Here is a 24791-nt window from a genome sequence, read left to right on the forward strand (position 1 = left end):
AAAGACTGATCTGTTCTGTTGAGGAGGCAGGCACAAGGAATGGGATGGGAAGTTGAGTGAAAATGTTCTCCACAGTGCAGTCCTTAAACCAGCTGTGAAACTTTAAGCTAAGAATCACTTGTCTGCCTTCTCATTGGTCATTTCAATGCCTTGCTTGAGCAAACTATAGAATTCGTTTTTCATTTTTTCAGCTTTCTGAAAGTTATTCTCTAGTAGGGAATAGTTTTTAAACCAGTGTATTGAGTTCACATGGGCCTCTCTGAGAAGAGACCAGGAGCTGTCCTGGTACTGGACATAGTGAGCTGCAGCCAGTTCCAAAACAGACCCATGACTGTCCAAAGCTGAGTCTGTAAGTGATGCTGGTGACACCTCTGTGATAACATAATTAGAAATGGTAGAGAACCATGTGCAGGAGCCATGAGAGAGAAGTGAGAAAAAATGTGAGGGAACAGCCCTGAAGACACCGAGATGAGTGGGAAGGAAGGAAGGAAGGAAGGGGAGAAGGTGCTCCAAGTGCTAAAGCAGAGATTCCCCTGCAGCCCAAGGAGAAGACCATGGCAAAACAGGTTGTTCCCCTGCAGCTCGTGAAGGACCCACTGTGGAGCAGATAAGAGCCCTCTGAGGAGCAAGTGTTATGGTCTTACTGCAAGCCCCATTCCCAGTCCCCATTGTGAGACACAGCAGTGGGGAGAGGTGGAGAAGTTAGTAGTAAAGTTAAGCCAAGGGAGAAGGAAGAGTGGGGGCAAGATGGTTTTATTTTGGTTTTTGTTTCTCACTATCCACATCTTATTGGCAGTAGATGAAATTTGTCTTTCCTAAGTCCAGTCAGTCTGTTTTGCCCACGATGGTAACAAGGCAGTGATCTCCCTGCCCTTGTCTTGATCCATGAGCTTGTAATTTTATTTTCTCTCCTGTCTTATTGAGGAGGGGAATTGAGAGACCGTCTTTGTGGGCACTTGGCAGACAACCTAAGTTAACACAGTTGTTATGGGTTTTCCAAAATAAGACTGAGGCAACACCTTTATTCTTGAGGAACTATGAAATCGAGGGTGGACTGGTTATATACAGTCTCAGGAGAAACTTGTGTAAAAATAGGGCTAAAATAAAAGTAGTGAGGAATCTTTCTCTCCAGATGAGTGAGTTGTGACCAGTACTGTGTAATAAGTACTGTACAGAAGCTGAAGTGGAATAACTCCATCTGAAGAGACTAAGTCTGTAGCTGCTTTGTTCTTTTATCCATCCCTTACATAAGATGCAGGACTCTTTTCATCAGGCCTGACATCTGTTTAGATGTCTCTCTTTTCTGACACTGTGTGCTCTAAAGCCTTGTCTATGAAATGCTGTGTGTCCTTCTCTAGTTTTGAAGTTCTCTAATGACATCTTTAGGTTAGTTACTCCTTTAGTACCAGGAGCAATTTATAAAAATATTAAGTTTCTGTCTCAGAGGGACTCCATTCTTCCACTGAATGAAAACAATTTGAATGCAAAGTACTTTCAACCACCGTGGACTTGTCTCCTGTGCCAGAGTTTTTCTTAGGATCTAGTGGAAGTAGAGACAACGTTATTCATAGCTAATATTGCCATAGCATAAAACTTAAAAAAAAAAAGAAAACTTTCTGGTAGTTGGGTGTATTCATCTGGGGATGCTAGTTGTGGATATATCCATGCAATTTTTCTTCCTTTTTTGGTGTTGAATGAGCTGTAGATCAGAGCTAACTGTGATTTATGAGCACAAAATAAATACCAAATTTAAGATCAGGCCATTAATGAAAAATAAATTATGAAATCCAGCTAGAGAATCATCTTTTTAGCAGTATTTTCCCTTGATTGACATAATTTTGATATTTGCTTTTTCAAGCTGATGAAACAGAACATCTGTCCATTCCTTCTCTTGCGTGGTTTGTGGTATCTGGTTAAGAAATGGAAATGTATTTATTTCAATAATATGAGCATTCTTCTTTCTCCTTCCCCAGTAGAATTGAAGCCGTCTTGAACTTGTGATCCATGCTATTACTTAAGTTTTACTAAAAAGACCCAAATCTGTCTGAGTTGGTCCTCTAGTTATGTGGTGAGCCTTGCCAAAGAGAATCAACATTTTTGTGAACAGTGACTTTGCTAGTATAATACTTACCAAAACCTGGACATTCACATGGAATTACAGCACCTTCTTCAGTTACTTGAAGTGTGGGGTTACTTTATGTGATGTTTTTCTGTCTTTAGAACTAATTTTGAGCGACAGATATGATACTATGCTTGGTGTCATCCATCTGGTTTAAGTGTGCTGGGAAGTATAAAAGCAGTGCATCTTTGGATACTGGAGAACATTGTGAAGTTATAAGTTTTACTTGCTCATAAAAATAATATATTTTTTAAAAACTTATTCTGTTCTGATAGTTTAATGTCTTAGGCTTTTAATCCATTACAGCAAATGCACACAATGCAATATTTTCTGAAAATATATCTTCCAGTGAAGGCCACCTAAAATATTAAAAATGTTAAATTCTAGGTAAAAGATATATTTCTGAGGGAGTGGCATTTGATTAGTTCTTTAGTTTATCCAGAGGAGGGTAACAGGAAACAGGAATGACTTTCCCAGAGCCATCAAAAGCATGGGAAAAATTGATTAAATTGAATGCTTAAAATTATTACATTGCAATATTAGGTATAAAATCATTTATTATGTTCTGGAGGAGTAGTCACAAAGCATAAATATGCTGGTGATAAAAGAAATTTACTTGTTTCAATTCTGTGTCTGGCAGTCAGAGTGGTTCTCAGGGTGTCCTCCCTTTTGAGTAGCTGTATGGAAAAACTAGGGAGACAAATTTCTGAAGGAAACACTTGGCCGTTTTTGAGTTCCCCTCCTACATCTCGTTTATAGTAAGCTGAGTAAAAATTTTGGAAATGCAGCTTGTTTTTTTAATGGAAAATAGAGAGTTGGAGCCTAACTTTAGAGCTAAGACTTTTATACCCAAATGACTGGAAGTAATTTAATTAATGAGAATAAATATAACCATATAGCTTACAAATAAGGGAATCAGCTATGATCCCGAACGGCTGGAGAACTTCTGCAGTTTTGTGAGATGCTTGAATCTGACACAGTGCTCAAGATCTTTTGGGTTGTTACAGAAATGATACAGAAGTTTCCTGAGTAGAAATTTGTAGTGATTTGGTGTGCGAACTCGACACAGGCAGGAGCTGGGGAGAAGGACCTTCAGCATATACCAGAATTTAAATGAAAGTGACGCCTGGTCAAGATGATTATGAAGCAGCAAAAGGTGTCTTGCTTGAATACCTAGAATAGGGAAACATACATACAGACCTTACTTAGAGTGCTGTAATAAACTTTCAAATAGTAAAGGCTTCTCTGAGGTGGATTTTACCAGAAGAGACTAAATTAAAATGGAAAAGATACCAGATGGATGCAGAACATTTTATGCTGGGAAAACTCCTTGGCAGCTAATGTTCTTAGGTAGTTGGACAGCTTGTTTTCCAACTATTTGCTCTTATAAAGAGATTCTGCTTTCTGGATATAAAATATATAAAAAAATTATTTCAATATTTAGAGCATTATCAGAAATAGTTTTGCTCTGTATTTTTCTTCTTTTTTTAATATGCTTCTCAAGGGTTTGGTCCACAGATGTCTTTGGTAATGTCACTAGCTTATTGTAGCTTTTGTTGCTTGGAAATACATCTTTAATGGCTATGTTATGTATGTAGTGCAACTGCAATGTGTTTAATTTTGATTTAAAAAAAATTGTTCTATAGTATTTCTATCACGTTTATCCAAACCCATGTTTTCTAGGTTACATGGGTAGATGAATTCCTGCATTTCATATACGTGTTACAGTTGGATTCGACTTTTGGAATATAGTCCTTGTGGCACTGCTTAGGACTGCTTCAGAGTGGTGCTGAATTTCACATACAGCTACTCGCTGAAATGCAGCACACTGTTTTATTTTCCCCCTTTTTTATCCTGTATCACTGAAGCATGAAATTAGATGACTGTTGGCACACATGACACTGTGTAAGAAATTTCTCTAATACCCTGCATGTTAGAGATGTGTAGATGAACTTGACTGTCATAAAAAAGGACTTAACTGGAATCTTGCATGACCATCACTGGACTGCTTCTGGTGCCTGGATCAAAGTGTGAGGACTGCGGGGTTCAGTGCTGCTAAAGTCTTTGATTTGGTAGGGTAGGCTAGTGGGTAGGATGCTGTAACTGAACAGTTTTATTTCTGTGAAAGTGAATAAAGTTGTCTTGGTATGCTTGAGATTCTCCTGTTCGGGCATGTCCTTAATGTGGCGTAATTTGTCATCTTCAAGCAAGCTATAAGCTCTATTGATTCCTGCAGGTGTATTAAAGCTAGTTGAGTTTTGATTTAGTATTTCAGGCTACAGGAATATCTGTGCAGTCATCATTGGTATCTTTTGGCTCTTTGAAGCCACAGGGCAGTTCAGCTGAGTCTTCTGATACCCTTGTATGTATCATCTTTCTGTACCTCTCTGTAGGTATTTTGGATTATTTGAGTTGTTTTGCTTGTGGTTGACGTATGCATTAACAAATGCCTTAAGTACTAGTGGTCTTTATAACTTGTACTGGGCATGGCTGGGACAGAGTTCATTTTCCATATAGCAGCCCATATGGTGCTGTGTTATGGATTGGTGAACAAAACAGTGGTGGAAAGACACCGGTGTTTTAGTTGTCACTGAGCAGTGCTTGGACAACACTGAGGTCCCCTCTGCTTCCCTCTGTGCCAGTGAGTCAGCTGAGGGTTGGCAAGAGGCTGGGAGGGTACACAGCTGGCACAGCCAGTTGGAATTGTGAAAGGGAGTATTCCATGACTCATGACATCATACTCAGCAGTAAAACTGGGTAGTTGTTTTTCCAAAGTAGACCTTGTTTAGGGCTGGAGAGGCATTGGTCTGCTGGTGGTGAATGATTGTTTTTGCATCCTTTGTTTTCTTCTTTTTCCCCCCTGTACTTATTAAACGGTCTTTATCTCAACCTGTAAGGTGGTTTTTCCACACAATCATTCATCCCTCTCCCCCTACCCCCGCCTTGCTTTTGCTGTTCCTTTTGTCTTGTCCATCCTGCTGGTGCAGAGTGAGAAAACAGCTGAGTGGGGGCTTAACTGCCATCCTGTGTCAAAACTGTGGTTTTGCAGTACAGAACTGTGGTTTTGTGTGACATCGAAAATGAAATCTGTAGTCATTAGGTGAGTTAGTTCCAAAAATGTCCTGTAAGGTAATGAATACCAACATTACTTTAATGTTACCCTACTCCTTTTTAACTTTGCTAGAGGGATGCTTGAAGTCATTTTAAGCCTGTTCCAGCAGGTGTTGCAGCCCTAGAGGGTTATTCTTTATTCCTGTTCTATTTTCAAAATGCAGTGGTGAACTCTCAACTAAGAACTTGGCATTTAGGGAGGTGCTCCTGAATTATTTTTAATCTAAAAGTACCTTCAGCACCCTTCAGGTAGAAACATAGGTTTTCGAAAAATACTCTTTCTGTACTTCTAGCCTTTCATGGTTAGCAGTTTGCACAAACTTTGGGAGTTGATTTATGGGGATTGTTATTCACGCTGCTTTACATATGAACAGTTGCAGGTTTATCCTGGAGTCTGGAATTTGCAACACCTTACAGTATTAGGTATTAGATTATGAATTTGAGAGGTATTCCTAAATTACAAAATGTTGTTTGCCTGTCTTTCTTTATAGGCCTGCATCAGCAATGTGTTTTTGCTTTAAGCCTTTCATTTCAAGTCTCCCCATCGGGGATGGAGAAAAAGTTCTCACTATGCATTTAAATTTTTGTTTGTATTTTTTTGGGAGATCTCTTGAAAGCTGGGTTAGTATCCTAACTGGCATTAAGACAATTCAGGAACTTTATTTTTCCAAGCTACTTGCACATCTCCATAATAAATATGTTTTTAGATTCCGAAGACAACTTTGCATATTTTTTGAAATAGAATTTTATTTATTGCCCAGAAAACATATAGGACTTATTGGATAGAGTTCTGTCTTTTTTTAGTATCAAGTTGTTTGTGCTTTGGTGATTATAACAGGTTATTAGGGGTGTTGAGCAATTTGATTGAATCCAGCAGGATCCCTAGAGGTGTTTAAAAGCTGTGTAGATGTGGCACTTGGGACATGGTTTAGTGGTGGACATGGTTGTGTTAGGTGAACAATCAGACTCGATGATCTTGGAGATCTTTTTCAGCCTAAATGATGCTATGACTGTGTGATACCAGACCCACTTTAGCATGATTGTGGTGGAGAATAGCTATTTTAATTCATGTAATTTTCACACTTTTCATCATCTTCAAATCCTAGTTAAAAGAAAGCAATTGCATCTTGATTATGTATAAACTCCACGTCTGTCATAGACTCTCTTACACCTTCTTAAAAGCTGCAAGCTTATTTTCAGGTGTTGACTAGGGCTTGTGCTGCAGTTTCAGGGCATGCACATGGATGCATTTTTTGTCAGAAATTGAACTCACTCATCTTGTGCTCCATATAAAATGGTTTAAAACTTTGTGGTTTTAAAGTGACTAAATCTGTGTGAAGATCACTTTAACAGAAAGATACAGATTATTGATTAGCCCTGATCAAACTAAATTGATAATGATAACTTTTGGCTAGACCTTTGCCACCCAGGACATTGCTGGTAAATGCCTTTGTTCCTAGATGAGGAACTTAATTCTTTTTGACCTCTGTTATGAACATTTGACTTTCTCACTGCAGTGTCTTAAGGTCCAGATCTCTTCTATAAGTAATAAGTCAAATTGAGTAGTCACTTCCATTTGAAATACTCGTGTCATGTCTGTTGTTGCTTTGTGAAGAAATGATGCTGGTTTTTTCACTGTTCTCTGAGGTGGGTTGTCATCATACACCATGTAAGTTAAATAACCCTTTACTTTGGTGTACCAAGTGCCTATGGCACCTGATTTCTTTATTGGCGAGGGAACTGAGCCTACTTTGCCATTTATATCCTTGGCTGAGAAAACCTGCTGGCAAAAATAATTTGATCTCATGCGCTTGGTGGTAACGTGTCCTGGAAATAGAATACATGTGCGCAACACATGGAAAAAATAGTTATTGCATGGTAAAGAATTCTTTTCCACTTGCTCTTGAAAAGAATAAATAAAATGATCGTGTAGCAGAGGTATTTAGACATATCTGAATCTGTGGCATTTTCATCTTAAGACAGTTTTAACAGTTAGTTTCATACCTGCTTTTATAAATGGCATAGAATAGGGCAAAATGCAACTCCCTCTATATACATATATATATATATATATATATAATATATATATGTAATTGATTCAAATATGAAGAAAAACTTCCAATAAGTAAAAGAAATGCTGTGACCTTTAGTCAGATCCTGCCTGTTTTAACAAAATACAATCCCCTCCGAATTATTTAATGATAAAAAGTTGCAGGTAGGTAGGTAGTTGTCTACACTGTCCCTCAGCAAAATTCCAATGTAGAAAGTTTATATTAATAGTGAAGCATCAGGGTTTTGTAGGATATAAAAAAATTAGATCTAAAATAGTATTTTATTGGTATTTTACCATTTCTTTGTGGAATTCCTGTCAGCAGCTGGAACTTACTGAATGCACATGGATGGACATGGTTTTTAAGTGATTGAGCTCTGGGCACAAATATCACCAATCTGTATAATTTTTTAAGCCCTCTAGATAGCAGGTAATACTCCAGTGTTGTATCTCCTTTCCTTTTTTTTCTTTTTTTCTCTGAAGTAGTTTGCTGACAAGTCTCTTGAATGGTCTTTTAAAAATAGAAGAGATCAAATATCTCTGAAGTATTTTAAAATAGCAAGTCCTTAGAAAATAGAATTGAATTTGCAATATTGGTGCTCAAAAATACATTCAGTGGATGGGAAATTTTGCTGTTTGAAAGCACTCTGATTTATTTTTCTGAGTCAGTTTGAAGCCTTTGGGGACACAGGGGATAAGGGGAAGTACTGCTTGTGAGTTGTGAGAAATAGAATTGCAGCTGCTGGTTTCATGTCTGACTTTTGTGTGAACAAAGGATAATTAAGAGATGTTCCTACTCATGGCTCATGTACTAGTTGTCACTTTCACACAGTACTGTGTAGAATGGCAAGACTTTGGCCTTGAGTGCTGTCCTACTGTTAATGTGAGCTAGAGATGTTTGTGCAGCAATGCCAGCCACTTTAATTCTTTTTTTTTTTTCAGTTCAAGATTTACACTTTCTGAGTAGACTTTGAGTTGCCAAGGCCGAGCTCTATATCTTTAACCTTTAACCTCAAAGACTTTTCTTCTCCAGTTTGAGTTTTCCCACAAAAATCCAGCTATAGCTTGAAAAGGTTTCTAGTCAAACTCAGTTTTCACCTCATGCAGTCTTTCTAAGGTCATTACTTCAGGTCTTTCCTCAGCTTTGTTTGTGATCTGATGTGTGCATCAAAAATTATCATCTTGTAATTGGGAGGCAGCAGAACATGATGATTGTTGCAGATATCCTTCACAAGATGATTTTATATTTTCATATACTGTATGTATTATTTACCTGCCTCTTCAAATGTTCCATTGAAAATATCACTTGCTGCATAGCTGCACAAAATCCAGTGTCATTGAGTCTTGACCTGCTGGAAGTTTCCAGCTAATACAGCAGTGCGGTTAAGGCTGCCAGAGAGATACTGGATGATGCCTTCAAGATTAAGGGGTTGAACTAAGGGTAGTGAAGAAAGAAGAAAAAGGCTTTCACCCATGCCTTTGTCTGCATTCAGGTAATGTAACAGTTCAATCTGTGTTTTTTCTCAGGAAGAACTCCTCCTTTTTTTAATAGGATTTATGCCTGAATACTGGCTTCAGGACTTCTTTGGAAGAAATTCTGACTTTCTCTTTTTTACCACATAACACACTTCCTCTTTTTCTATTTACAGCTCATAAAACTGGGTGTGCTGTTAGTTAACTATTTTTGTACTTACTGCTATTCAAAATAGATAAACCCAGCAGTATCAATTCCTTTTAACATTAAAAAAAATATATGCAGTGGTCAGATATATGGTATATGCAAAATATTTGAGTCAGTCATCTGTAATAGTGCTATGAAAGATGTCTTTTCTTTTGAGTACTGAACTTACTAGAAATCAAAGTGGAACAAACAGCGGGTTGCTGAAAATTTTGGGTGCATTCATGTTTGAGATGAAAGGCTTCATGCTACTTACTAAAAATGTTCAGTCTGAATATTCGTTTAAGGTTTGAGAAGAAAGATGAAGAATCTCAGCATCAGCAAGGAATTCAGGAACGCCTTCTTATGAATCAGAAGATAGAAAACTGTGTGTCAGTTGTCATTATAGGAGTTAGATATTAGCAGACTCACTGCAAAGCTATTGCAGTTGATACACTTGAGATGCAGTACTACATTTATACTATTTTTTCGGTAGTAAATTAGTTTTAGATCTTTGTTTAAAAAACAAGAACTCTGGCGCTGATCTCTTCAGAGGATTTTCTTATGGCAGGTATAAATAGAAATCACGATTAATGATTGCACCATTAGTCTTGAGCTAAATAATAGGGTAAAAAGTGCAACTTTTAGGGTTGGCTTATTTGAACTTTACCATTCTGTATAACAATTCAGTTGTGTTGAATGTAGGAGTTCTCTTAGTGAAGGTTGAATTTGAAAACGAAACGTGATTTGAGGAAGTTGGTTGTTCAGACTACCAGAATGACTAAAGAAGTACTTCTGTAATCTTGTTGTGGAAATAACATAGAAATCAAAGTGGTATAGGAAATAGCTTTACTTTTTTTTTTTTCTGTGGTGGGGGTTATTTTGTTTAAAAAGAAAATGCTCTACATTGAATAATAATTGCAACATTTTTTAAATGCTGATATTTACCAATACCATGATGTAAACTCACAGTCTTGTCCTGTAGTTGGTATGTTTTATAGGGTATTATTCTAAGATTGGGGCAAATAGGTTTGTCAGGATTTGATTGTTCTAAAGGCCTGTCTTTGTGGTTCATAGCCACTCACTACTGCCACCACTATCTTCTCCTTCTGTATCTGTCTGAGAGTCAAAAATTACACAGCCTTTTTATGATAGTTACACGTACACAGCCTTTGTGCCTGTCTTCTGTTAGCCCTGATTTGTTAGCCTGACAGAAGTCACTAGAAGTGAGACATAGCACAGAATCAAAATTAATATTGTCTTAATTTACCTGTTTGGAAACAGTAACTGTACCATTCTTGTATTTCCACCAGTACCTGTGTTGTGATTTAACCCCAGCTGGCAACTAAGCATATGCAGCTGCTCTCTCACTCCCTCATCAGTGGGATCAGAGGGAGAAACAGAAAAGAGAGAAAACTTGTGGGTTAAGACAGCTTAATAGGAAAAGCAAAAGCCATGCACACAAGCAAAGCAAAACAAGAAATTAATTCACTGCTTTCTCTGGGAAGGCAGTTCAGCCATCTCCAGGAGACTATCAAATGTGATGGTGACACGGGGAGACAAGCATCGCTGCAAACAGCCCCGGCTTCTTCCTTCTTCTTCCCAGCTTTATATACTGAGCAGGATGTCACATGGTCTGGAATATCCCTTGGGACAATTTGGGTCACCTGTCCTGGCTGTGTCTCCTCCCAGCCTCCCATGCACCCCCAGCTTCCCTCCCCAGCGTGGCAGTATGCAAAGCAGAAAAGGCCTTGGCTCTGTGTAAGCCCTGTTCAGCAATAGCAAAACCATCTCTGTGTTATCAACCCTGTGTTCAGCACAAATCCAAAACACAGCCCCATACTAGACACTGTGGAGAAAATTAACTCTACCCGGGCCAAACCCAACACAACTGGTCTCTTTCATGTTTCATGGAGGAAACTGCATAAAACCCTGTTGTGACAAAGCTGTTAAGAGGATAGGGACTAGAGAACAACTGGATGATGGAAGTTTCACAAAGAAAACTGGTTGGTGTTTGGGAAAAAAATTATTTTATTTTGAAGAGATGAGGTTAATGTCTTTATAATGATTCTTTTTCCCCCCCTTCAAGTGAAGATGAATTCAGGAAAGGCATATGAGGTGTAATACTGCCTTTCTTTTGCAGTAGAAAAGGTTAACAGGAGGAATATTGTTGGGTGTGTCTAAATTTAGAGGTGGACAGACAGCATGGAAAAAGAGCCAGCTGACTTTAATCTATATCTGGTCTGAATTTGCATAGGCATTGGAAGGGGATTGTAGAACTTTTGTATATGAAGTTAGTAATTTATATTCAGGATTTCTGGATTTGAAGTGGAAACCTGTGTGAATTAGCACCTGGGCCATTCAGAAAGGTTTGGAATTCAAAAGCTGAAAGGAAATAGAAAAAAAAGGCAAAACTCCCCTCTGCCTCCAAAGCTGTACTTTCTGAAATATCCTATTTATGGGGACTGTTATAGCAGCTAGTGCTTTAAATATGCTGATCTGTGTGTAAATTATTGCAAGATATATAAGATAACATATAGTGGTGGAGCTGTAATGCTGCCATCTTACCAGAGGGAATGTTTAGGACTGGCATCCTGCCACAGGCTCAGACATATAGGAATTGCAGACATTTTGTTTGTTCTTCACAGTTTGATGATTCTCAGGAATGTTTCTGTGACACACAGGGGATGTGTGTAAAAAGTGAGGTTATCAAGCCATGCTAATAAAGTCTGAAAGTAAGTCTTATATGGAAGAATATCAATATTAGTTTTGTCTCAAAAATCCTATATCCACATTTAGAGAACTTCAGGAATATGCAGTCTTACATAAAAAAAAATTAAAATAGTTTTATTCGTTTAGATTACTTCCGTATGTAGGAAACATACAGGTCATCCTGCATGCCAGACTGTTTTCCCCTCAATTAAAATGACTGCAGCAAGCATCCTTCTCATTTTGTTTTGAAATTTAGAATACAACTTGCTTTTTTTCACAGTTGCATGTAAATGCATTTTCTTTGTGCACGGTGCAGGTGGTGTTTGCAAAGATTTGTGTCTGTACAAGTGTGCGGCAGAATTGGTTGCTGTTCAGTAAAGGAAATGGTTATGATAGAAAGTAGGTGGTTATTCTTAAGTTATGAAAGGTGCTTTCTCTCAGGTTACTAAAGATGCTTGGAAAACCTTGTGCTGACTGCATGTTGTGAACTAGTTTTGTAGCTAAAATGTTATTTAACAGGCAATGATGAAAAGCGTGTCGTAATCTCCGTGGTATGTTTGTGTAACTAACTGCACCAAAGACTGAGAGATAACCCAGGCAGGACCAAGGTCTGTGTTTTCAGCCAGTGACTATTAGTTTATATCTCTTTAGTACTTCAGAGCCAGCTCCTTAGTATATTTGTTCACTGTTAGGCTGTGGTGCTGCACTGGTTTTACTTTTATAAGTACATTGTATACTCAATTTCTTCCTAATGCCTGGGAGCATGGGTACCCTTGTTTGTATTAATTTCAAATCATTTTGTGTTTTTACAGTGTGCTGACTTGCTAAGAATTTTGTGCATCTGGAAAACCGAGTTCTGACTACTTACATGTAACTTTTGGAGTTAGTTCTCCATTCCATTTTATGTGAGAAGATTTTCAGCACTTGCTTAATATTTCGTGATATATTACTGACTTCTTTACTGTGTGTTTTTTGTTTCCTACCTTTGTTGGAATCGTTAAAGTGCTTTTTTTTTTTTTGGTTGGGGCAGAGTTAATTTTCTTCCTAGTAGCTGGTACAGTGCCATGTTCTGGATTCCATATGAGAATAATGTTGATCACACACTGATGTTTTGGTTGTTGTCTAACTAGTGCTTACCCTCAGTCAAGGACTTTGCAGGTGCACAAAAAGCTGGGAGGGAGCACAGCCCGAACAGCTGACCCAGACTGGCCAAGGGGATATTTCATACCATGGAACATCATGCCCAGTATATAAACTGGGGGGAGTTGGCTGGGAGCTGCCAATTGCTTTTGGGGAATGGTCTGGGCATTGGTCAGCGAGTGGAGAGCCATTGTGCATCACTTGGGGTTTTTTCCTTGGGTTTTATTTCTGACTCTCTTTTTTTTGTTGTATCAGTTGTTGTTGGCGTGATGATGATAATGATGATTATTCTTATTTTATTTTCATTATTAAATTGATCTTAACCCTTTTCCTCATTCTCCTTCCCATCGCACAGGCATGGGAGGTGGAGTAAGTAAGTGGCTATGTGGTACTTAGTTGCCAGCTGGGGTTAAACCACAACAGAAATGCACTAAAAGGTAGAGATCAAAGTCATGTTTGCCACATAAAAGTGGTGATCATGTCTGTTTAACTTCAAATTAAAAAATAAATACAAAGGAAAAATTAAGTATGAGAAGGTGTGAGAGTTTGAATAAAACTGTGTGGGGACTTACCAAAGGGGACTGTTGTGGGATTCTTTCTTCACTGAAAAGTTTCAAGGTGCTCTACAGCGTAGGCAAAGTTAATGTGAATCTTAGATTTTTATTTATCCTTAAGGAAACTTAAAAAAAAAAAAAAGGTGTTATGCAAAGCTATGTTTTTCCGAGATTAGTCTTTGAGGAAATGATCTTTTGATATAAATTTTACCTGTTACATGCACAAGTTTAATTTTAAATTTAAATATAAAATCTCAGAGAACAGAAAATGTAGAATAAGTTGTACTGCTTTGTAAGGTCTTTCTTCTCAGTAGTACTCAAAGAAGAAGCTGATCCTCAGAAGCAAGTTGCTAGCTGTTCTTTGTTCAGCAGGTATTTTGGGAGACTATTTTTTTCACTTTTTATCCTTAACTTTCAAATCTCTCATACCTCTGCATTAAAATTAATGATTCTTGATGAAATGATGATTCATTTCTTAGTGTTCTGAATTTGTAACTGATTTATAAGTATTACAGAGTCAATTTGAATCTAAAATCTTGAAAATATTTAGGAATACATTGAAATATATTCCATAAATTATAAGGGTTTTTTTGTGTGTTCTGTAGCTTTTAAGCATTTAGATTTGAATATTTATTTTCATTCTTAAAAAAAAAAAATTCCTGTCTTTTTATCTCTTGGATATCCTTTTTATATTTTTGGAGGAGTTTTTTATTCACCTTACACTTGGCAAATGGGACTTCCAAACCACTCAGTTATGCAGGTATGCTTAGGATGCAAGAAGCTCAGCTGGAGTTTGAACTGGCAAAAGGTGTCAAGAGTAACAAGAAAAACTCCTGTAGGTATGTTAGTACCAAGCATAAGGTCAAGGAAAATGTAGGTCCACTGCTGCGTGGGACTGGCAACTTAATTATGAACATAGGAAAAGTAGAAAGAAGTATTCCATTTTGGTCTGCTTGAGAAAGGTCAGGTCCCAAGTCTTTGTGCCAAGAAGCAACAACAAAGTAAATGACAAACCACTGACAGTAGAGGAGGACTGAATTAAAGTCCAGCTGTACCAGTTGGACACACACATGTGAACAGGAACTGTTTGGATGCTTCTGAGGTGGTGGTGCACCACCTATCTTATTCAAAAGGTCATTGAAGTGACTGGAAAAAGGCAAATATTTTACCCATCTGCAAAAATGAAAATTCGGGAAATTGCAGACTAGTCAGTCTCACTTCCTCCTTGGGGGAAGTTGCAGAACAGGTGTTTGTGGAAGTTGTTTTCAGGCACGTGAAAGACAAGGAAGTGGCTGGGAAAAAACAGCTCAGGTTTACCAAGGATAAATTGTGCCTGACTGACATGATGCTTTCTGTGATGGAACCACTGGTTCAGTGGATGAAAGAAGAGTTATGAATGCTGTCTGCCTGGACTTTAACAAGGCACTTGATGAGTTCACCTGTACTACTCCTGTAGACAAGTTGGTAAGTTACAGTCTGGACATACAGACCATGGAATTTGGCTCACCTGTAAAAATCAAAGGATAATATGATGTTAATGGCTCAAAGTCAAACTGTCGGGTGGTCTTTGGAGTGGGGTTCCTTAAGGATCAGTGTGGGCTCTGGCAGTGCTATTCAATATCTTTGTAGATGTTCTAATGGTAGGATCAAACAAACCCTCATTGAGTTTGCAGATGACTTCGAAGTGGAAGGGGAGGGAAGTGTGTGGGAAGGAGGAGCCACCATTCACTCAGAGAGATGTTGACAGGCTGGAAAATTGGACCAACAAAAATTGCATGCCTTTTAACAAAGATAAACAGGAACTGCACCTGGAATTGAGTAAACTTCAGTGTCAGAACAGGCTGGGAACTGACTGGCTGGGGTACAGCTCTGCTGCAAAGGGCCTGTGGGTTCTGGGGGGCAGTGAGCATAACGTGAGCTAGTAGTGTACTGTGGCAGTAAAGGAGGCAAAAATGTCATGGACTGCATCAGGAAGAAAACCGTCAGCGGATCAAGGCATGTGCTTATTCTACTGAGCACTTAGCAGGCCAGCATAAGGTGATTAGAGGACTGGAGATTGCTGAGGAGGGAGAGAGAACTGGTCATCCTGTGCCTGGTAGATTCAGAGAAAAGTACTCTATTTGCAAGAATGTATAGAGTGACAGGTTATTAGGATAATCTAATTTAGGGCTGTGCATTCAATAGAAGGTTGGACCAGGTGATTCTCTAGAGATTCCTTCCAGTGTAGACTTCAGTCTATTATTCTACCAAACAGATGATAAGTATTTTTGTTACTTTTTGAAAGGTTGCCCATGATAGTCCAGTTATGATGCATTCTGTCTGTTCTTGTTTCAGCAGACTGAACTAATTTGTATTCAAGATACTTTGTCTGCAAAGCATAAAACATTTTTCTTTTACATGAGCTAGAGATTTCAGTAGTCACTGACATTGTTTGTGCTGTGATTTGTCAAGCACATAGCTTTACATACAGAAAGATGTTGGTTGAAAGCAAAATAAAAATCATTAATCTACATGGTGACATTGTCGTAATCAAATTCAAATTATGCTTTTTGTGTTTTTTAAAGGATTTTATGAATATAAACTGGAAATATTTATCAATAGAATAATATTCATAGCCTGTTACTGTATTAACAAAGTTTTACTTGGGTTAGACTTGGCACTATCTCTAAAGAAATATATTTGTTTCATGAAGTATTGCAGTTGCTGTTCAAAATTGGGAGTTAAGATGTCCTAAAAAGATTTCAGGAAGTAAAAGCTTTATTTCTGAAACCCTTAGAAATTTGGAGAAAAAAGATGTTGGTAACTGTTTTCCTCTCCTTTCTCTCTTTCTTTCTTTCCTTTTTCTTTCCTCTTTTAATCTGTTTTTTTCTTTTACTCTTTTCCTCCTTTTGTGGGTAACTTAAATGAATTGTGTTTTACTAAAGCTGATATATTGATTGTTTGTAGTGGATGTTTTCTGTGAACTGTGTCTTTTTGTTGAGTGTTTTAGTGAAATGCTTTTCTTGGTTGTGTTTTACTCCTGTAAAATCTTTTGCCAAAATGTCTTATTTCTCTCACTAAATTAAAAGAAATTCTCTTAGAAAAAGTGTAGTAGCATTTTCTCAGGCAAAGGACACTTTGGGCACCTTTTGACACTTGGTAGAGTAACTTCAGTGTTTAATTTTGGTGTGCCAACTCTCTAAAAGACTTATTTTTTAATGAAAAATATTTATCTATGAAGTTAATTTTTAAAGTATCATATATAAACCTTTAAATTTGATGCCTTTTTAGTTTAGAGATTTTGTGGTGTGCTTTGGAAGTAGTATAGAACAGTCTGTACAAGAAGATTTCTAGGCATTTACGGTATTTAAAAAGTGAGGCTTATACAAAGATGTTGGAACGTATTTTTCAAACACAACACATAGCTTTTCAACAGTATATAAATTATGTTTAGAAAGTTTGTGAAAATATCCAAAAAAGGCAAGAGGGGTCAGAGTAATCACTGTAAAACTTGGTTTCCTTTGGTATGTTCTCTGAGTTAAATAGCCATCCTTGTCGTACATACCTGCAAGTGGAAAAATGCTGGTGAATAACAGCAATGTGCTCATCTTGCTGGCTTGCCCTTGGCTTTCTCAAATAAACATTTTCTCTGGCATCATTGTGAAATGGAAGTCAGGCACACGCTGAGAAAACTCTCTCAACTGACAGTGTACAAGGGCTAACCTTTGAGTAGGGTAATGTTTAAAACCATGCAAATGAGAGTTATTCCGACGGGGTTTTCGTACTTAGGGGAAGTAAGGTAAAAAAAAAAAAATAACCAACCTTACTATTTTCTACCAGTGTTGGAGGAGGGGAATAAGAAAGTGATGGATCAAAATCAAACAGACATTTCTACCTTTTGGATTGACAAACTTCAGTAGAAGTGTAGGTGGTATTTAGAACAGCATGCGTCTTCCTCACATCAGTTTCAAGAACTGGTCTGGAAAGACCAGTGTGTGTACTTGCTGCACAGCAGACCTCCAAAAGACTGCTGTTTATACTGGTATTTTTCAAACAGATTTGTTCATTGGAAGTCTGTGGGGAAGTTCTCTCCTACCAGAGAGAACTTCTGTGTAAATTTGGAAGTGATACTTCGGTGAATTAAGTTGATTCAATAGGAGTTTATTCACGAGTGGAGAGTACCTGACCAACTCCTAATGTAGCTGTAGGAGGAAGTGGTTGATGGCACTGACAGTGTAGTCTTTCACTGTGGCACTTCTTTTTGTCCTGTACTAGCAGCTAGTAATTTGAAAATGGCATTTTATAATCTTTAGAAAAGAGCTGATAAAGTGCTGGGAGCAGGAAGGTGAGAATTGGGGAGCATGACTCCTGAAAGCACAGTTGGTTTTGACTAGCTTTTGTTAGTATTCTGAGCAGATGAGAATCAATTAGTGTGACTAAGCACTGAGATGCCAGAAAGCGCCAGAAAACAATGATTCATGCTCCAGTACAAACCGGATGGACGTGGGGACATAATTACAGTGTGTAATCAAAACTGAAACAGTTAGTTTGCCTCAGCTCACTGGTAGCTCAGGTTTGCCCTTTCTTTCTTGGGTAGAAGGGCTTAGAGAGCCCTGTGTTCATTGTGGGTGGGAGCAATAGACCCACAGTACAGCCCCTGGAGTCGTTCGGGAGTGGACAGGGGGAAGCAGCTGGGTCAAACGTGCCCACAGATTTCAGCTGTGGCCCATGGGAAAGTTGCAGAGGTTCGTTGTGTCAGAGTTTTTGTGGTTTGAAAAGCCTATCTACTTTCTTGCTCTCAGCAGTTGAGCAAATACTATTTTCAGCTACTTTGAAGGAGAAAACTTGGGGTGAGAGGAGCGGTCTTTGATTTCTGTAGCTGAGAGAGCAAAGTCTCTTGGTGAATCTGCAGTCCCCTTCATGGCTGGCTTCACAAACTTAGCCTTTTCTGCTTCTGACTTGAGAACAGATTTTGGAGAAACATCTGAATAGTTCTCTGCTATTTGGGTCACAGAATTCTTAATAAGTCTTTGACCAGAAGTCAAATCTTAACAACAGTAACAAAAGTATTAAGTTTGTGGCAGTTCTGTCTCCTGTGAACCAGATGTGTTCTTTTGGAGTGGCTTCTGACTGAAATTCTTCCCTCAGAAAGTTACAGTTACTATTATTATGCTTTGGAGAGCTAAAATAGGAAAAGGAGAGGACTCTTTCCACTTCCTTGGCATTTGTATGGGAGAAACACTTAAAAAGGGAAATGGTAGATTACAAAAGTTGGTTACGGCACTAAGATCTGATATTTCTTTACAGTAATTAAAATCATTAATTTTAAATTAGAAGGTACATATTAATCCGTTCCTACACAAGGTTGTTTGGTTTTTTTTTTTAAATTTAATAGATTTCTGTAAAGGTCTTCAAGGAAATGTATATTCTAACTGAAGGAAGAAGTCTGCAGTTTGTTATTTTTTTTATTTTAGAAGGGTTGAGGTTTTTTGATTGAGTCCATTTTTCCATTAATCTGAATAAATCAAAACTTAAAAATTGTCTTAATCATATATTGACAGAAGATTTTATTAACAGTAATGTTAGATGTTTTATTTATAATTCTTTTCAAGGGTATACCCAGTAAGCAGGATTTCAGTGTGTGGAAGCTTTGAGTCAAATTACACAGCCAAACAGTTTTCTTGTTAATAAAGCACCCAGTTTTGTGTTGTTCTTATAAAGGCAATGATTTGGCCAGAGTTGCAGAAGCTAGACCAGACATTAACTGATATAGAATAGATGATATATTTTGTTCACACAGTTGCTGACATAACTTTTAAAGCAGGTTTTGACATGAAGTTTCATGAAGCTCCTTTTAGCTCTATACATAAATGCATTTGTGAAAGTTGCTTGCAGTTTTATATGAATTAGAGTTTTATCCAGATTTATGGATGCAAACTGTGTTTGCTTTTCAGGTTTCTGGCAAGATTTCTCTGTGCAATGATTGTGAATTGCCAAGGTAGCAGTTGCAATTTTGCTGCAGTGCAGACTTGACCATAGTAATTCCTGTTTTATACTCATATATTTGTATGTCTGGTCAACTGTCCTATCATACTGTCTTCAGCTGGGGCACATCCTAGAAGGTTGTTTGGAAGTTTTTTGGCAAAGTGCCTTATAATGTAAATTAAACTTGACTTTACTTAGTGGGAAACATGCAAATTGCAGCCAGGACTGATGCTTCGTTGTTTTTTTTATTGACATGGGTAAAAGGAGAGCAGAAATCCTGGTGAAATAAGGAGCTTTGCTATGATGGAAGTAGAAGGGGCAAATATAGACCTGCATTGTTGGGCTTGGTACTGTAAATCAACAGCTGAATGTCCATCAGAAAATGTCAGAGAGACTGATTTTCACAGAGCTAGACTAGAGTTGTGAGTTACAACTAATGCTGTCAATAAAAGTATGTCTAAAACTATGTTTGATGAAGAGGGTCAAGAGGGCCTACCAGAAAGGTGGAAGGGGAAACCTATGACTGTGTAACTTAATTCTAATCTACAGTATTCACTTAATCTGAGTTCAGTGCATTTTCCTGAATGGATAGTATTTTGATTCTCAGGGTAGGAAAACATGAAACTAATTTTTTTAACATTGGTTATTTGCCTTATTTAGCCATATGCCTAGGGACTAGCTCAGTAGGTTACTTTTTACCAAATAGAAAAAATATATGTGCAGTTGCCATGTAACTGTTTCACTTCTTTGGACAATAAATGTGTCTATGCAGATTTTGTTTCTTTTATGTATTCTTCCTCTGTAAGAAAGACGGGCTTCTATATCTAGCTATTATTATTACTATTATTACTGCTCAGTTATTTTTTTTACACACTCATGAGAGAAAATGTCAGTTTTATACTACAAGTAAATTTTTAAAAATGTTTGTATCCACATCTAGTTACAGTATGCTTGTTAAACAGAATAATTTTCATATATTCATAAAGAAATAGATAAAAATTTTCAAGCTGTGGCATTTTTTAAGAGCAAAAATGATGATGGTGTGTAACTTATTCAAAAATACATTTCAGTAAATGAGTTGAAAGTGAGTTGAAAAATGGTACTAAGTCCACTGTAGATTTTTATTTAGATAAATATTGTCTGTTAATGTAAAACCATGCACCCTAGGTATTGTATGATCTACCAATAAAAGAATAACAAGAGCACAATATGAAAACCACATATTTATCAGACTTTGTGACACAGTTGGGAAAATAAAATAGTATGTCAGATGAACTATAAACATAAATGCTCAATTTTAATATGAGAAGAAGAAATGTCACTGGGAAGAATATACTTCATGAAAATCTGGTTATGGATAATTTATCTTTTTGTTTGTTTGTTTGTTTTCTTTTTTTTTTTTTTCCCCTGGATAAATAGGTCATGTTTTCCTTGAAATCTGTGGAAAATTTATGTGACCAATTTAAACTCCTCGTCTAAAAGTAGATTTATATTTTCTGTGAAAGAAGGAATATTTTACTTTTGAAAATGTATTAACAATACTGTATAGAGCTTGCTAACGTGTGTGTGAAATGTCACTTACAGGTGCTGACCTTAAAGAAAGGGCAAAAATGCACTCAAGTGAAGTTAGTTCTTTTGTCTCGAGAGCGAGAGCAACTATTAATGAATTGGGTAAGTAACCTCTCCCTTGAACAATGTTATTGTAACTTTAACCTGAGAAGCATTAGATCAGAGGAATAACATAAACATGCATGGTTAATTCTTGACAGGTAGTAGGATACCCATAACTGTTTAGCTTCACGTCACAGATCTTGAATTGGAAGGCACTCAGTAAGGATTATGGAGTGTGTGTTGATAAACATGAGTCATCATGCATTTATTCTTTTAAAATGTTCTAAAATGAGTTGGAATTTTTTAAAGAACGCTAGAAAAGCTAAATCTCAATGGGAATAGAGGTGATTTTCCCTTCTGTTTTTGTAAAGGATGGATTGTTCAGTGACATCCAAGTGCTTTACAGTTTAATTTTCACTGTTGAATTCTTGTGGTTGGTATAATTAGTACAATCTAATATATTGTAGAAACATGTTAAACATCGACTGCTGATAGAAATTTAGCTACTAAGCCTTCTAAAATTTTGCTTAATATGCAGTTGCTCTGGTGTAGTAAAACCTGTTAATAGTTTGAGATTTTAATGGACTTGTACCAGTTTTTAAGGTACAATTTCTCTGTAAGTTCTACATTATGAATTCACCATCAAATAATCATATTTTTACATCTCTGATGATCATTTTTAATATAATTGTTTTTCAACAGGGTATTGCCAGTATGTTCTGTTGAAAAGAGAAGTATAGTGTTCCAAGTTCGAAGCAATTAATTTTCTGCATTTAATTTACTTATGAAACATATTCTGCCACTTGAAATTTTGGCACGAAACTCTGAGGAATAAATAATTTCTCAGAAAATGTTTTTAGATACATTTCCTTAAGAACACTGTGTCAGATATTGGTTTGGCAGAATGTTATGAATGGATACCAGTATGTTTTTTCAGGTAAATGACAAACTGCTGAAGAATGTGTCTTTGATTAGGTACTTCATGGAGAAACTTGTGCCCTCAAATGAATGTCATGTCTTTGACATGACAGTAGAACTTCAGGGCTCTTTAAATAAGTAAAATCTGTAAAATGCCTAGAAGTGAATAGATCATTGATTTCCTGCAGCTAATATTGTATATCATGCTGGTGTTTGTCCTTCTGTTGGAATGCCAAGCAACAAATTGTTCAGTTCAGGATTTTGTAAGAATTTTGGGAGGCTTCCTTAGCACTAATATTTTTTCAGCCTTCCTTGGGCTGAAGTTACTGGAAATACTTTGAGCTACTGTTAATGTTTAAATAGGGGCAACTGGTTTCAAGATTTTCCGCTGATTAGTAAGTGGAGTTTTTTTAATTCCATTATTTTTGGATTTTAAAGTGAGAAAATTTCTGAAGCCTTAAGTATTTGAATATGGCGTTCTGCGCTGAATGATGGAAAATATTCACAGTGATTTGATGCTTTATTTTGCCTCAGAGTTGAAAAAAACTTTGAGAAAAATATTTTATAGTCTTCATCTTCATTAAGGTTCCTGTAAGACTGTTTAACCACTAAATATGTAAGCAAATTTTCAGTGTTATCTGAAAGGTTTACACTGGATCGTTATGGTTACAGTGAATTACTTGAGGTTGAGGAAAACCTCTATGAGTGCTTTTATTCATTGATCTCTAGTCTCTTTCTCAAGAAAGAAGCCTGGAATTGTGAGGTAGTGGAATTAATATTTGAGAACCCAGGACACTGAAGTACCTAGATAGGAAGGTTTGTGTGGGGATGTAATAGCAATTAGACATGCCTCTGGTTGAAAAACAGAAGCCTCATAGCCCTTGTCTCATACTGTAACACAACTTTTTTTAGGTTGACTGTGTTTCTCTCCCCTCTCCCATTTTTGCCTCTTTCTTCCCCTTCTCCCTTTCCCCTTTCCTTACTCTCTCCCTTTCCCCATTTTGCCATTTCCACTTTAAAACATAAACAGAACAGTCACTACAAGGTTCTCCCAGTTAATTTTTAAAGGACTAGAGAAGAATATTGAGATATCACTTCTAATGTTACTGGTCAATTATCATATCATGTGTGTTTAAACATGCTTATTGTATAAGTAGCTTTAATTTTTAGGTCACATGATGTATTCCCAGTATATACATCTTTGATGCATAGTCTTTTTGAACACATTATGACAGCAGTAGATGTAGTTACAGAACAGATCTAACATTTTTCTTAAGGGTCTTTGCAAAGCAGTTAAAAAAATAGTAGAACCATGGAATGATTTGGATTGGAAGGGACCTTAAAGATCATTTTGTTCCAACGCCCTGCCATGGGCAGGAACACCTTCCACTGGACCAGGTTGCTCAGAGCTCCATCCATCTTGGCCTTGAACATCTCCAAAAACGGGCCATCCGCAGCTTCCCTGGGAAACCTGTTCCAGTGCCTCACCACCCTCACAGTAAAGAACTTTTTCCTAAAATCTAATCTAAATCTACTCTCAGTTTGAAGCCATTGTCCCTTATCCTGTCACTCTGTGCCCTTTTAAAAAGTCCCTCTCCATCTTTCATATAGGCTCCCTTCAGGTATTAGAAGGCTGGAATTAGGTCATCCCAAAGACTTCTCTTTTCCAGGGTGAAAAATCCCAAATGCCCCAGCCTTTCCTCACAGGAGAGGAACTTGGTGTCCCTCCTCTAAACTCACTCCAACAGTTCAAGCCCTTTGTGTGCAGGGGATCCCAGAGCTGGATGTAGTACTCCAGGTGGGGACTCTGTGTGTCATTCCTACATCAGGAACTAGTAGAGCATATAAAACAAAAATTATGAGTTTAGATTAGATGGCTGCACAAGATGTCCTGTTGTGTGATGTCCTTATGAAAAGAAATGAATATAATTTTGTAGCAAGTCAGAGGCTCTTATCTCTTTTCCTTTTTTTCTTCTGAAGAAGTGATCTGTCATTACAGAAGGTAGTTTTTGTGGAACTATGGGGACATTTTATTTGCGTTTGGTTACTGCAATGAATCTGTATATTGAAAATGATAATGATATTTTTCCTGCCTGGGAACAACTAGAACGTTGTGAGGTGGTTAATGAGGAGAAACCATTTTGAAATTAGTATTTACCACTGAGAATGTTGTAAAACCAGGGAAAAATATTTCCAATCTCCTACTTCGTTCTTTTTCTATCTGAGTTTAATGCTTTAATCTCATTTAAAATGTATTCTACTTTTTGCTTTTCAGAACTAGGTCATGTTTTGATAATTTGTATTCAGATGTGTGACCTAGTAAGGAGATGCTTCTTTTTACCTATATTTTCAGAAAGAAGACCATTAAGTTACCTTTATAGACAAAATACACTAAAGGTTAATTATGTCTCTAACAACTGCATAAACTTAGCTTTTTTAGAACGCTTAGGCTTTCCTTAGTGTCTGTCAGTTTCATTACATTTAAAATCCTTATGCTAGTGGTTTTGTAAAAAGCTGTAGTATCATTTTGGAATACAGCTACAGAAGAGAATTTTCTGGAAATTAAAAGCATACTGCACTTGTTTATATGGGCATAATTTATAACTACTTGCTAAATTTGGGTGAAGTAGTAAGACTGCAGTAAATATCACTTGGTTTAAAAATAAACACATAAAAGGGCTGAAAAAACTGAACTGAGCCATTAGTTGCAGCACTTAAGATCTTTAAGTTGTGGGGAGGGGAATCAAAACAGCTTCTATTTTTAGCAGTGGCTGCTTTTCCTAAGATTATATCAGAATTGTGGGGGTTTGTTTGGGGTTTGGTGTTTTTTTTGTGTGTGTTTGGGGGTTTTGTATTTTTTCTTTTTCTTTTTTTTTTTTAATAGTAGAATTTATAAGACTACTTGTCCATTACTATGCCCTACCTTGAGGCACTTCACTGCAGATATAAGACTGT

The 24791-nt window shown here is 37.2% G+C and overlaps 1 protein-coding gene across 1 annotated transcript in view; it reads left to right on the forward strand.

The window, feature by feature from the left end:
* AUH (AU RNA binding methylglutaconyl-CoA hydratase) overlaps positions 1 to 24791 on the forward strand; it is a gene marked incomplete at its 5' end in the record, with an annotated part of 111799 nt that overhangs the window by 15310 nt on the left and 71698 nt on the right. The window contains one exon of the mRNA XM_032676716.1: positions 20892 to 20978. Within this exon, the coding sequence (XP_032532607.1) occupies positions 20892 to 20978 (87 nt within the window). The remainder of the gene's footprint in view (positions 1 to 20891; positions 20979 to 24791) is intronic.

Source organism: Chiroxiphia lanceolata, chromosome Z (assembly GCF_009829145.1).
Source record: "Chiroxiphia lanceolata isolate bChiLan1 chromosome Z, bChiLan1.pri, whole genome shotgun sequence".
Lineage (NCBI taxonomy): Eukaryota > Metazoa > Chordata > Aves > Passeriformes > Pipridae > Chiroxiphia > Chiroxiphia lanceolata.